This window comes from Gopherus flavomarginatus, chromosome 1, assembly GCF_025201925.1.
Source record: "Gopherus flavomarginatus isolate rGopFla2 chromosome 1, rGopFla2.mat.asm, whole genome shotgun sequence".
In the NCBI taxonomy this organism is placed as follows: domain Eukaryota; kingdom Metazoa; phylum Chordata; order Testudines; family Testudinidae; genus Gopherus; species Gopherus flavomarginatus.
Window position 1 is genome coordinate 204435723 of NC_066617.1, and position 15410 is coordinate 204451132.

The window sequence follows — 15410 nt, forward strand, 5'->3', positions numbered from 1 at the left end:
CTGTCATTGAGGAATGGCAGCATAGCTCGTGGATTTAGGATAGTGTAGACTAGTTGTTCATGTTTGTCCAAATTTCAAAAGAGACAAAATGATTACAGACTTGCTATTGTGCAGGAGAATTAGTTACGCACCCTTCCTCCACCAAACTTTTACTGATGCCAAGAGTATTTTTCCTTTTGTTATTCCCAGGGCTTTTCAAGTGCCCTATTCTGCTAGGGGAGATTACTTGCAGTCATTAGAAAGTAAATTTGTACAAGGGACACGTACTATATAATATGACATTATTTTTACAATACCTCAAGTTCCATGATTTTACTGAATAGTGTCATTCATGACTAGTCAATAACTAACTTCATTGATAATTAACTGATAGAATATTATGGTATTTGTCTTGAATAAGTTAAGCAAGAGGAAAAAAATATTTACAGCCTAGATATTTTATTTCTCCTGATGAGTTAGAACTTTTAGAGTAAACAATTTAAGTATATATTTAGGGGGTGTGAACCGTTTAGTTAAGATTGTGAAAGTGTACCAACCAAAGTCCAGCATTCAGGCAGTCCTCATATCTTCCGGCTGTAGGCATTACAAACATTATGTAGAAGAATTCTTCATGAACTTTCTAAAATTTGAAGGGGAGCTCCATAAATGTGTTCTACCTTAATTTTATATGTGAAGTTTTATTATGTCATGGATAGAAGAGATCATACTTGGATTTAGATTTGTAATGAGTCCTCTACATAGCAGATGTCACTTTTGTGTGTATTTTTCCCAGCTAAATTGTTTTTTAAATGATGATCGGTTTTTCAGTATGTTTACATGGAGCTGCTCTTAGAATCTTCACTTTTACTGCAGTTTCAGTCTTGGGCCTAGAGATAGTAATGATTATTGTAGTCCATGTTCTTTATACATTTCCATGCTTCTTACATTTTATTGTCCAATAGGAGATAACAAAATCAGCCATCTTTATATGTGAAATGAAAAAAATAAAAGCTTATAGGTTGTGTGCAAGGAAAGATTCTGTTACTACTGAACTCTTCCCTCCTTTCCCAGCCCCTGAATGCTGAGAAAATTTCTTATTTCTCTTCCTCAATTCCTATCCCATTTACCCTCCGTCTTTGACTTCGGTCTTCTATCCTCCAAAGAAAAGCATTTCCACACCAATTCTTCAAGTCTAGTGATCTCTGCTCCGTTAATGTAATATTATGCATTTTTCGAAGACGACCCTTGAATACCTTATTTAATTCTACTAAGTAAATGATCTGTCACAAAACCTTATTTCAGTTAAAGTATTGACTGATTAATGTTGGATGTTATGCATGTACAATAACCTTTTGCTGTTTCTTCCTTCTCCCCCATCCCCACTGTTTGTACAGGCTCTTCAAAGTAACCTGAAGTACTCCCTCTTGCCAAGACGTCTGATTATCAGTAAGAGATTATCTCAGTGCTTACATCCAGCTTTACCTAGTGGAGTGCATTTAAAAGCACTAGAAACCTATGAAATCATCTTTAAAATCATTGGGACAAAATGGCTTGCCAAAGACTTATTCCTCTACAGGTAAATTGCTCTTTGAAAACTCAGACTTAAAATTTCATAATAGATTATTTTTTAAAATGACCAAATCTTTCTTTCTTTCTTTTTTTAAAGCTCTGGCTTGTTTCCCCTGCTAGCAAATGCAGCAATGTCAGTGAGGCCTATTCTTCTCGGTCTGTATGAGAAATATTTTCTTCCTCTGCAGAAGTCCCTCTTGCCAAGTCTTCAAGCCTTTGTAATTGGACTGCTGCCTGGATTGGAGGAGGGGTCAGAAATTTATGACAGGTGAAATTGCTTTTGTTACTTTAGAAATATAAAATGCAATACCCAGTCACTTCCCTATTTATTGAATTTTTATTTATTTATTTTGAAGGAACCCATATCTAGAAATCCTCATCCAGAGGGAGAATGTCTAATGGAGGGCTACTGAGTGATGGGATGGAAGGAGTAAAATACTTGAAGTTGGAAGGGAACAGAAGAAAGACAGATGCATGAATGCAAGGGGATGTGGGGAGGGTAAGGGAGAAAAGAAATGCAAGGATAAGAAGAAATTGAAAAGTTAAACTTTGGCTGGAAAGTTGCATTAAGTCAAATTATTGAGTCATCCACCATAGTTAGAAAGCAACATAGTTTGAAAGGAGCTCTCCTTTCAAAATTTCTGAATACTTACCTTTCAAATTTGTAATGGGGCATTGAGGAGAACTTTTGACAGACTAAACTAAGCCTGTGTTTTTTCCACTCCTTAAATCTTTTGATAGAGGGAAGTTCCTGTTTTCTGTACATATCTAGATTGCAAGCATTCTATACTAGAAGACCACCTTGTGGTCGTGGCTGCACTAGTAAATGTACCACTTCTAAAACTCACTATCAAAAATGACTTTTTCACCCAAAGCCTCTTAATGCGATATTGAAAATGACCAGCTAGTGTGGTCAGGTTCAACAAAGTTCGACACACTTTGTAGCAATGCATGCTAGATACCTGGTTGAAGAGATCCTGTTGCAGTACACTTAGTCACTAGGTTTTTGGTTATGTAATGATTGTACTTCCATCAAGTAATAGCAGTAACAAAACTATTTTGCAACAACCTATTGCAGGAATTGCGCAACTAGATAACTTTCATTATATTTCACTGAATATTCTCTATACGTAGACAGTGAGTACATGCTGGGAACTGCGGTGTGTGTGTGTGGGGGGGGGGGGTTAGATTGGTTTATACCAGGGATCGGCAACCTGTGGCCCACCAGGGTAAGCACCTTGGTGGACCGGGCCGGTTTGTTTACCTGCCATGTCCACAGGTTTGGTTGATCGCAGCTCCACTGGCTGCGGTTCACCGCTCCAAGCCAATGGAGGCTGCAGGAAGCGGCGTGGGCCATTGTATTACTGCTGAAGCGACAGCCAGCACATCCATCTTCTGCAATCAGAATATAGTTAATAATTCTGCTGTGTGTGAACTAGAATAGCAGCTCACATACTCATAGCTACATTGGTTGCGCAGGATTAGTGAGTGAAAATTTTGTGGTCCTTTAAGTAAGCTGACTGAATGTACACTGGAATCAGGTTGTTAGAGTAGAACCAAGCTTTACATTCTACATGCAGTATTGCAGACAATTGGAAATTAAAGATGAAAGAAGCTTGATGCAGTTCAGGGCAACTGCTTCTGTATTCCCCCTCTGTGATCCAGCAGGGCATCCCTTTAGGCTTTCAGCTCCCCAGAGATTGCCTCGCTTGGGCAGAGACAGATACATACTACTTTCTGACTAAGGGATTTCCACACTTCACAGTCCCCTGACTAGACTGTGAAATCCTCCACAAAAGACAGGCTGCCTAAGCAGGCTTCTTTTGCCTTCTCTTCAGAGACGATACACAGTGTAATTGCCACAGACATAAGGTTTTAACACGGCTCTTTCTAAGCAAGAACATTTTAGTCTTAAGATAAAAGCATTACAGAGAGAACTAATTTTAAACAATAAAAAAAAAAACCCACCCAAATGCTAATAAGCTTACTAGAAATCCCTCATCTCAACTTCAACATATGCCCTGCAGTCCTTCAAAATCCCACATTGGGTGTTCCTGTGGTTTCAAGATCAAACATCCTTTTGCCCAAAACAAGAACACTAATGAGACTGTGAGGCACTCCGTTTATCCCATTTGGGCCTTTTGAAGAGACATTAATAGGTTGTCAGCCAGACAGTGGATTTCTGGTCAAAGCAAAGCTTCAAAAGAATGGACTCAGAAACGGGTCACTTGCATTTCCCTCACCTCAAGTATTTGCTAGAAAATCTACTTCGTGCTTACTGTCCCAAAAGTTGAAGTGTTAACTACTTCTCAAAGATTTCATTAGTCTTGTCTCTGAGAGAAGTGGCATACAATTCCGCAATAACATATGAACAATTGCCTTTTTAATACAATGGACTCCCAAAGGCATTAAACTTAATTCAGAAAGGGTTAATTTAATTCAATAAAGTTTCTTTATTCTATAATGTTTGTCCAGGATATTGTCCTGTCTGTGTCAAGGCTTTCACATACAACTTTTTCTTCCTCAGGCAAGGGGATGTGATGATCCTTTATGCTAAACTCTACATAATTATCACTAAGTTTTTAGATGTTTAAAATGATGTTTTAAATTTAGCTACTTTAGGTATCACCTAATATGTTGTATTAGGTGACCCTGGTGTATGTTAAAGTGTACTGTACAGATTTCATAACAACCGATGAAAAGTTTAAGTATTTATATTGCATTAGTGCAGAGGTGAGCTATTGAGCAAACACTGAAATGCATAAGCAGCAAAGAGTCCTATGGCACCGTATAGACTAACAGACATATTAGAGCATGAGCTTTTGTAGGTGAATACCCACTTCGTCTGCACGTCGAACGCTCATGCTCCAATACATCTGTTAGTCTGTAAGATGCCACAGGACTCTTAGTCTGGATCTATAAAAGCAGCAGACACGGCTGCCCCTCTGATACTGAAATGCATGTGTTTCACTGAAACAAAGTGACTTAACACACAGCTAAAAATCATCATCATTCTGTGCAAGTCCTTACATAGTATGCATGAGATTCTTTCAGTCCAATTGGTTCAGTAATTAGCTACCAGAAACTACTGCATTATTTACTGTCCAGTTACAGTTTGTGTGACATCTATGCAAAACGGGTAGTTGCTGGAGAAGTTGCCAAAACGGGCAGACAAACATTGTTCCATTGAGTGCGCACAATGGTAAGATTCGTTCTAGCACTTGCCATTATGGCAAAATCATCTTGGAAAGGGTAACATTGAAAATGCAAATAAAGAGAGGATATTGAAAATGGACATCAAAAAAGCTACACTGGGGTGGGCAAACTTTTTGGGCCGAGGGCCACATCTGGGTGGACAAATTGTATGCAGGACAGGTGGTTGGAGTGTGGGAGGGGGAGCGCTGTGCAGGAAGGGGCTTAGAGCAAGGGATTGGGGCAGAGGAGAGGTGCGGGATGTATGAGGGGGCTTGGCAGGGGTTGGGGTGCAGCAGGCAGCTCAGGGAAGAAGATTTGGGTTGCAGGAGGATGTGGGGTGCACGAAGGGGCTCAGGGCAGGGAATTGGGGTGCGAGGTGCAGGCAGGGGGCTTAGGGCAGGGAGTTGGGGGGTGGGGTGCAGGAGGGGTTCGAGCTCCGGCCCAACACCGCTTACCTAAAGCAGCTCCAGGGTGGCAGCGGTGTGCACCAGGGCCAGGGTAGGCTCCCTACCAGCCCCAGCCCTGGCCCCACGCTCCTCCAGGAAGCACTGCGGCCCCTAGGGGAGGAGGGCTCTGCGTGCACAGCCCTTGCAGTGCTTCCAGGTACCTCCCCCAAAGCTTCCATTGGCCACAGTTCTCCATTCCCGGCCAATGGGAGCTGTGGGGGGCAATCCCGTGAGTCAGATACAAAGCCCTGAGGGGCCAGCCCACGGGCCATAGTTTGCCCACCCTTGAGCTACACGGTATTAACAAACTGAAAGCATTGCACTTGAAGTCAGTGACAGAGTTCAGTGGAATTAACATATTTTACATGGAAAGATAAATATAATATTATCTTTTTTCCCCCCCCTCCCATGCAGAACAGATGCTTTGCTTGTGAAGCTGTCTGTGCTAACAGGCCAAGAAGTGTTCTATGCTGCTATCTGGGGGAGTGTTCTGGTCAGCCCTTCTATAAGACTTCCTGCTTCTCTATTTGTTGTGAGTCATATCAACAGAGAGTTGTCTGGAAAACAGCAGAAGTACATGCTGGGAACTGATTATAAGCTCACAGTAAGTTCATTACATTGCTAGTGGGATATTCTCAACTACCATAATGCTGACACAAACTGGAAAACAGTATCCTTCTCCGTACAAATTAAAGTCCCAATCTCTTTAAAGAGCATCAGTAAGAGAATGAAATGTCTAATTCAAAATTTGCTCAATGAGTGGAGAATCTCAACTGAAGTAGTAATAATTAAAAATAACTCTTGCAAACTTTGACCAATATGTAGAATGGCAAATAGGTCATTTAAAAAAACATGGTCAGTGATGCAAATAAGGAACGAATGGCGTTGCCTTGTTAGAGTAAAACTGATTTAACCCTGTTATTTAGTTATATTGCAGTAGAGCTCAAAGACTCCAATCAGAATTGAGGCCCTATTGTGTTAGGCATTGTCCACAAACAGTTCAAAATCAGTATCCATTTTATACACTATAAAAAACAAAAAAGGAGAGGTGGGGTCAAATCCAATGCATTCTTACACTTAGTGAAAAGACTATCCTCTGCAACCACTAATATTAGCTTCCTACTTATTGCAGTTGTCCAGAAGTGCTTAAGAGAAGAAAATTGGAGAGTCTCATAATTCTTGGCTCCAGAAAGTAGGACAAAAATTTGAAAAATAGGAAATGAGTAGAGAAGCAGTGCATTGTGGGAGTGAACTGCCTAAGGGTGCCATGTCCTTGACAATTTTTAACCAAACTCCTTTACAATCCCAGCATTACTGCACTCACCTTGGGCTGCAATTTCTTTGGTTACAGGAATATTAAGTACAGCAGTAAGGATTTGATTTGGTCTAAAATCAGAAAAGACAAGACATGAAAAATAAAGCTGACATGCCCATCTTTGCTTACTCCATTTTGCCTTTAGGAATGGAACGTCAAACTCTCTGTCATTGTACATCAGACACAGTGTTTAAGATTTTCTTGTTTTTTTTTAAACTTTAACACTGTGCACCTTTTGACATTATTTAAAATAACATACAACTAAACCAAACAGCAGTAAACCAACAGGAGAACTCCAGTACCTGTTGTCTTGTATTTAATTTCCTTTCTTGAAATTGAAAAATGTTTCATAGGTTTTAAATTACCTATCGTTTTACCAGAAATACTGGAATAACTGTAACTAATAATCAGACAGGATGTGTCATCTCAAGATGCATTGGCAGGCAGCAGATACTCAAAATTGTGGCCTACCCAAATACGTGGAAATGCTAATCGTTATATATGAATCATGTATATGTTCTCTTATTTGTGGGGAAAAATTCTTTAAATGTGTAGTTTTCAATGCTTTCCAAGTGTCGCCATGCCTCAGTGGGTCACAGCTGAAGATGCCAGATGCCGGACAAAGTGCTGAGAAATTACCCAGTAATCATACTGTTGCCAGTTGTTTAGTATCTAATATCTAAAGGTTTATTTATAAGAGGGGGGGGAAAAAAGAGGAGAGAGTTCAAATGGCCAAAGGAATCAAATACATACATGCATTGCAAAGTTCTTGGATCGGTTTTGAAGCAGTGATGGAATGAACTGCTGATTTATAATGTCTCTGGTAACATCTGAAAGATTGGAAGGTCCTCAGTCCATTGATTTTAGAATGCTCCTTTTAGCATAAGTCCACAGTCCAGAGATCGGAGCAGGAAAGAGGCAAAATGGAGATGTTCCAGGGCCATTTATACTTTCTCCCATATGGAGGGAAAACTGTTTTATGCTGTGTCTACATACGGACCTTATAGTGCCACAACTGTAGCAGTACACCTGTGCCACTGTAAGGTCTCCCGTCTAGTAGTTATTGGCTGACAGGAGAGAGCTCTCCTGCCAGCATAATTAAACCACCTGCAACAAGCGGCATTAGCTATGTTGTCAGGAGAGCCCTTCCTGCGAACATAGCGCTGGCCACACCAGCACTTTTGCCACAGAAACTTCTGTCGGTCAGGGGGGTGCTTTTTTTACATCCCTGACCAACAAAAGTTTTACCAACAAAAGTAGTCTAGACAAACCCTGAGTTTGTGGAAAAGTACAGGAACAAGATGGAGTCCAGAGTCACATGAGCAAGTCACATGCAGTTGCATGCTGTGATGAGTCATTCCAGGAGTCATTACCCATATTCTGGCTAAAATGTCCTCCCGAAGGCCCATCCTGCGGGGATAAGCCTCTTCCATGGCCCATTGAGTTTGTTGATGGGCCATAAACTTGAATGATCCATGCACACTGTGCTAGCTAGACTAGGTGTAAACTAATTTAGTTATCACAGGACCAAACACATTTGAAATATAGGTATATAGTTAATACACCTCTACCCCGATATAACGCTGTCCTCGGGAGCCAAAAAATCTTACTGCATTATAGGTGAAACTGCGTTATATCAAACTTGCTTTGATGTGCCGGAGTGCGTAGCCCCACCCCACCGGAGTGCTGTTTTACCGTGTTATATCCGAATTCATGTTATAACAGGCCGTGTTATATGGGGGTAGAGGTGTACTCATAACTTCAGGTACAAAAAAGATAAACATGCACAAACAGGATAATCCTATTCAGAAAATCACAACTTTTCCATTGACACTTTACATGACATGCTTTGTACAAGATTTGTTGCAATTGTATAACAGGGGTAGCTGTTATACTGATATACATGGTCACATTTTAATCCTATAACGTCACACCAAGTAAAGGTACTGATGTTGGTATTCCTATTGGAAGATAAAATAAATAATTAAAATATTTAATACCTATCAGCAATATTTATAACAGGTAATGATTATAAATATAAATAAAATGGTATTATGTCTCTTTTTTTTTTCAAATTACAGGTAAAATCTTTGCGTGTATCAGTATTGGATTCAAATGTTCTTGTGCAGAGAAACACTTTGGAAGTGCTTCTCTTCTTTTTCCCATTTTATACATCTTTGGTAAGAACATTATTTGAATGTCATTATGATTACATTTTATTGGCGGAAGGATAAGATCTTACTGAGGGAAGATTCTTGTAGGGTCCTACATAATCTAGATATTCCTGTGAATACACACCAGTAATTTTCTCTTTCTGAGGATATGTCTCTATGACCCAAAAAAAAATAAAAAAAACCTGCAGAAGCAAGTCTCAGAGCTCAGTTGTACAGACTCGACTTCATGAAGATTTACACTGTGGCCATCAAAATAGCCATATAGACATTTCTGCTTGGGTTGGACTTTGGGTTCTGAAGCCTTGGGAGAGGAGTGGGTTTCAAACCCTGAGCTCCAGCCCAGGCTGGAATATCTACGTGATTATTTTTGGTGCCATAGCATGAGGTCCGCAAGCACAAATCTGTAGACCTGGGCTCTGAGACTTGCTACTGCACGCTTGAGGGGCCTTTTGTTTTTAACTCCCTTTCTTCCCCTCCCCATGTAGACATACCCTTGGGGTCTAATCCTGCACCATTTGCAGTCACTAGTTTGGCTGTGAACTTCAGCAAGGTCAGGCATCCACTTTGTTCCCCAGAGTCGCACATAGTGGTTACCATCCGTTAGGCCTGAGACACCACTGGTGTTCTTAAACATACACTTAGGGGTTCTAACATAAAATGTGAAGAGCTCAGACCTGAGCAACTATGTATAGGATATTAACTGGTATATTTTTATTTTTCTCAGCTAAGAGTTCTTAAGTGGTTGGGGTTGTCTGGACTAATTTAAAATATTTACACAGTATTTGCAAAATCAAATACTTGATGCATCATTAAATAAATTTTTCCCCTATTACTTTTTGCTAGTTTGTCTCCTAGCATCATCCTAGTGTTGAAGATCTTAGCTGATTTAATTTGTTGATGAGTAACAAAATTAGTTAATTCTTAATTAGGCTTGATATCTTAATTGTGGTTATGCAATAAATATTTGAAAATGACCACGCAATTTTAAAGGAAGACTTCAGTGGATCAGTTTCTACAGAGATTTTTAAATTGCAGGTGGTTGATGGTTTGTCCCTGTTCTCCTTTAGTAGGCTAGATCTGTTAACATATCTTTGTCAGTATTATATCGGATACTGGTAGCCATTAGAGATTAGTTTAATTGTGGATTTTACAGTTCACCCACAGCTGAATGTCTTTATTCTTTGTCTAGGACTACAATGAAAGTGCTATTCCACTGCTCAGGTCTGATGTAGTCCATATTCTCTCAGCAGCTACACAGACAGTCTTGAGGAGAGACATGTCACTAAATAGAAGATTATACGCGTGGTTGCTAGGTACTGTGCAATATGTGGTGACATTAAGTTTAAATATCTAATTTGTACTTTGTCCACTACCTTTGAATATACTTTTTCAGAGATAAATAATAGAAGTCTCTTCATCCTGTTCCTAAATGACAACTTTTTTGCAATTGAGAATTCTATTAAGCCAGTATTGTTTCAGTTGATAAATAAATTCTGCCTTCTTAAATCTTAGTGTCTCTAACAAATACTTGATATCCCTCATCACAGTTCAGTCTCGGAATGTCTCTATAACAAGTTTGGGCAATAACTTAAGTCAGAGAACAAACATGCCTGAATTTGAAGCAGAAGTGATTGTTCTTTGTAATCTGTGATTTACATACCATAGCATTTAAGTGTATCTACAACAGTTCTGCACAGATGCAATTCTTAAACTGTTTGTAGTATGTGAGCTGCTGTCAAGTAGAACAAGGGATGCTTTAAAGTAGTGAATCGGAATCAAAATCTTATCCCAATTAAAATTACAACGGTGATAACATAGTTTGAATGTAACACAGTTTGAGTAACAAACTGATAACAATAATTACCAAGTTAGTCTTCCATTTATAAGATACCTTAATACCAGGCTGGCTTGGTTGTCTCTCCTCTCCATATGAGGAGAGATTAATAAAACAGGGACTTTTCATGTTGGAAAAGAGATGACTAAGGGAGGATATGATAGAGGTCTATTAAATCATGACAGGTGTGGGGAAAGTAAAGAAATGCTATTTACTCCTCATAACACAAGAACTAGAGGTCACCAAATGAAATTTAATAGGCAGCAGGTTTAAAACAAACAAAAGGAAGTATTTCTTCCACAGGTTGACTGTGCATTGTGTGAACTCCTTGCCAGAGGATGTTGTGAAGGCCAAGACTATTACAGGGTTCAAAAAAGAACTAGATAAATTCATGGAGGATAGGTCCATCAATGGCTGTTAGCCAGGATGGGCAGGAATGGTGTCCCTAGCCTATGTTTGTCAGAAGCTGGGAATGGGCAAGAGTAAATGGATCACTTGATGATTTCTTGTTCTGTTCTTCCCCTCTGGGGCACCTGGAATTGGCCACTGTTGGAAGACATATGCCTGGCTAGATGGACCTTTGGTCTGACCTAGTATGGCTGTTCTTCTGTTCTTATTGCTAGTGCAATGCTTTGTCCTGCAGAGAACTGATGTTGGATCTAGAGGTTGTCATAACTCACAAGGGTGTCAGGATTTTAGGAGAGGCACAGAAAATAGCATGATGAAATTTTGGCCCTGGTGCAGTCAGTAGCAATACTCCCATTGATCTCATGGAGCCAGAATTCTATCCAGTTACTTAATCTCTGTGGGGAGAGAGGAGACAACGACTTTGGTAGATAGGCTCTGAAGGTATCTATCTCTATCTTTCACTTCCAGAAGGATTCGTCCATTGGAAGGGATTTGATTAGCTGTTGATGATGGTGATACATGTACTACCATAATCACCAGGATTCCATTATGCTAAGCACTGTAGAAAGACAGATCTAAAAGATGGTGCCCGCTCCAGGTAGCTTACAATCTAAGTATAGGGCAAGAGACAACAGATGGATATAGACAGAGGGCTAGTCTACACTCGCAATGCTAAAACACTGCTGCGGCAGCGCTTTAACATGCCTTATGTGGTCGTGGCACAGCGCAGGGAGAGAGCTCTCCCAGCACGCTATAAAAACCACCTTCATAAGGCGAGTGGCTACCAGTGCTGGTGCACTGTTTACACTGGTACTTTACAGTGCTGAAAGTCGCTGCACTGGGGTGTGTTTTTTCACACCCCTGAGCAAAAAAGTTGCAGCGCTATAAAGCACCAGTGTAGACAAGCCCAGAGAGAGGGCGGGAGAACCAGGAAACAATGAGACGATATTGGTCAGCATAAAAGGCATCGATCTCAGCACTCCAGTATATCAGACATTATCAAGTTTTTTGTGTCAGTATCTTAAAACTCTCTTCTGTGATCGGTGTGTGTTTTTTTTTTTTTTGTTTGGTTGGTTGGTTTTTTTTTAGGAAGGGAGGGAGACAGTTTTGCAGATGTTTATGGGGACTTCCTCTTGAGTGTCACAGAAATGTGGGAGAAGGCACAAAGGCGCCTGTTTGAAAATTTTAACAAATGGACAATGGAGTCTGGCATCACAGACTAATTGGAGGCAGGAGTTGACATCTCAGTAGTGAATGAAAGATGACGGCAGGGTGGGGATAGCCCATGAAGGGCCTTAAAAGTGAGGACAAGTGGCTTATGTTTGATGTGCTATAGGAGGGAGCCCAGTGAAGGGATGTAAAAAGAGAGGTCATGCGGTCAAAACAACCAGCAGAGGAAATGATCTTTGCAGCAACTTCCTAATTGAATCCAAGGGGGGCAAGATTGCATTTGTCCAGGCCAAAGAGAAGAATGTTGTAGTAATAGACATAAGAGCCTGCACAAGAGTTTTAGCTGTGTGGATGGATAGGAAAGTATTTTAGATGTTATGCAGAAAAATCTGCATGATTCAGTCATAGCCTGTATTGGAGGCACTAGAAAGAGACCCAAGCTGCAGATGACACACAGGTTACTTGGCGCTTAGCCTCCACGTAAGCCCACATTTTTGCAGGTATTCAGCCTGGACTGGAGCATAAACTACATCTTGGACAAATTCAGGTTAAAATGAATATAATACTTCTATTGCTTGTTTTATGGTATGTATGTTACATCAGTATTTTCTGTACTCATGATGTTTTTATTTAATTTGTAGGCTCTGATATTAAAGGCGGTACTTTTGCTCCAGATTCTGCAGCTTTTGAAGATCATGCCCTCTATTTTTTTGGAAAATATTCCAAAGATCTTTTAATTGAGGTTGGTATTTATTCTGTTAAACCTCAGAACAAACTGCCATTCATCTTGTTCACTGTGTGTCCTTCATGGCTGCTCCTCCCATCTGTTATGGTTCAGGAAGAGATCATTTTTTGTATTAATTTGACAGGAAGTCTGAAGGCATGCTGTGCTGTTTTATTCCATTTTATGGGCATGCGATGTAAACGGAATCTAATGAAAACTGCCAGTTCCATCTATGCTAGCCTACCTGAATTACTAAAAACAAATCCTGTTTATCCAAAATTTTCTTACATATGTATTAAATAAACTGAAAATTTCCTTGATTATCTGAATTAATTTATTCCCCCACATTCTGTTTCATTAATCAAAGTTTGTCTAAGTTTGACACCTAGTGCAAGAATCAAGACCTAAAATTCTTAATAAAATAAGTTTCTCACACTTTGGTGTTTTCTTTTAACAGGCTTTGATTGAAATATTGCATCAGAAGTTCTCAGAGTCTGCCTTAGAAGATCATGCATATCTGAAACCTTTCCGTATCTTAATTAGTCTCCTTGACAAACCTGAAATAGGTAATATTAAGTATCACTACTGACACAGACTGCTAAGAACTGCTATACTATAGTGATGACATGATGTATAGAAGGCTTTCTGCTAATCACCTCCAAATGGTGCAGTCCTTCCTCTACCCCAGTTTCCAACCCCTGAGTCCTATATTGCAGAGCAGCCATCTGTTTCAGCCTCAATATTCTGCTCAACTCCCCACCCGAGGGCTATTTTCTACCATCCTGTTGCTGATCTGACCTTCTCTTTGGTCTTTGCCTGCTTCTGGTCGCAGCCCCTTTCCCAGACTGCATACCTCCCTCTGGCTGTTAGGGAAAAAAAGAAGTTCTTACCCCTCCCTGGTCACCTTTCTTATCTCATTTAGCTTAGTTTCTCGGGCAACTCTCCTCTTTCTGTACAGTGTCTTTCCCAACCTTTGGCTGTCCCTGTCAAGCCTCCTCCATAGGCCTATCTGGCTCCTCCTGAGTCTCCCTTGACTGATCTCCATATCCTGTTTCCCTGCAGTAGTCATATTCTCAGTCTGTCATGTGTTCAAGAGATCCACAGTCCTATAGTGCAAACTGGCAGTGCCTCACCCATAAAGGACCCGCACATCCTCCTACACTATGCAGGTGCCAAGATTACATACCTGATTTGCTGTATATACCAATATTTTGTAACACCTACTCAGAAGCATTTACTGTACTTGAACATGTGACAGACACGAGACACTTATGAGTAACTTGTGGTTGTTTGAAACTTGTGTACTCTTTGGCAACTTGTTGCTTACGAGATTTGTTTTCTCGCTGAAGGAATCTCATGCCTGTAGTAAATGATGTTTTTCAATGCTGTGCAGGAAACTGGGCATGGTAATCCTGCTTAGGAAGATTTTGTCGCAGTATCTGTATAGATGATACAATGAATGAATAATTCATATTATGAGAGTATAAATATTTAGCTGACAGCAGCTTAAATATTTTAGTATTTATCTGGAGGATTCTCCTATTTCATGGATGGTGGAGAGGAAAATATCTTTCTGTTTGCCTCTCTCAGTGCATTTGCCCCTTTGTTCTTTACAAATTCATCGATATATCAGACAGCATTTAAGTGAAAAACGAGGACGAACGTGTACTGTCCTTTACCGAGTGAAAAATGTCTTGTACAAATTTTGTTCAAAGCGCTTAGTTCAGTGTTCATTTGTCTACAAAGGAAGTAAACTTCTCAAGTGAAAGTAACAATTCCTTCAGATGCTCAGTTTTATGTAACAGGATGCTTGCTTTTCTTGTCCAGGCATGACTTTCTTTGAGACACATTGTAACACAGGCAGATTTATTTTTAAAGGGTGCTTTCTTGCTTAAGGAATATTTATATGATATAAGTTGTTACACTTAGAGCCTTTTCTTATATATAAGCACTGTTCAGTGTATGGATTTTATTTTTTTTTAAATTTCTGAGCAGGAAAGCACTGTTAAGTAAAACTATTGGAATAATCAAATAATATATATATTTTCTATATTAGGATATAAACTAAGCTATAATCAAAGAGCAAAAGCAGTGAAATAAAACCTGTCCTGCATTCATCAAAACCACAAAATTAGAAATATTCCTATTTCTGTAGTACATAAAAAAAGTACTAAAAAGCTTCTTGAGCCTTATAAATCAATGTGAATTAGACATTTAATTTCAAAATCAATATATTGCAAAGATACTATGCAACAAAGAATAACATAAAGAGAATATTTTTCTTCAAGGCAGTGTGTGACCTAGTGAATAGAACAGTAGACTGTGACTCAGGAGACCTGGGTTCTATTCCTGGCTCACCCACTGGCCTGTTGGGTAACTATGGGCAAGTCACTTCATCTCTCTGTGCCTCAGTTTTTCCATCTATATAGTGGAAATAATGGTGCTGATCTCCCTTGTAAAGTGCCTTGAGCACTATATAACCTGTAACCAGGGTCCCAGTGAGGGCCAGCTGAGGTCACTCAGTTAGGGTGAACTGCAAAGAATGGAGCAGACAATCCCCAAAAAGCTGGTGGATATTCCAATACTTTGATTTACC

At 39.9% G+C, this 15410-nt stretch overlaps 1 protein-coding gene across 3 annotated transcripts in view; it reads left to right on the forward strand.

Annotated features, from left to right (window-relative positions):
• The window catches only part of DOP1B (DOP1 leucine zipper like protein B), a 93952-nt gene that overhangs the window by 25214 nt on the left and 53328 nt on the right, over positions 1-15410 (forward strand). For 2 of the 3 annotated variants that reach the window (XM_050928994.1, XM_050929004.1), the window contains exons 3-9: positions 1374-1555; positions 1646-1816; positions 5604-5793; positions 8586-8684; positions 9868-9991; positions 12732-12832; positions 13272-13380. In XM_050928994.1, the coding sequence (XP_050784951.1) occupies positions 1374-1555; positions 1646-1816; positions 5604-5793; positions 8586-8684; positions 9868-9991; positions 12732-12832; positions 13272-13380 (976 nt within the window). Of the gene's footprint in view, positions 1-1373; positions 1556-1645; positions 1817-5603; positions 5794-8585; positions 8685-9867; positions 9992-12731; positions 12833-13271; positions 13381-15410 lie in introns of those variants that run through there. The other variant, XM_050929012.1, reaches the window with a different exon arrangement.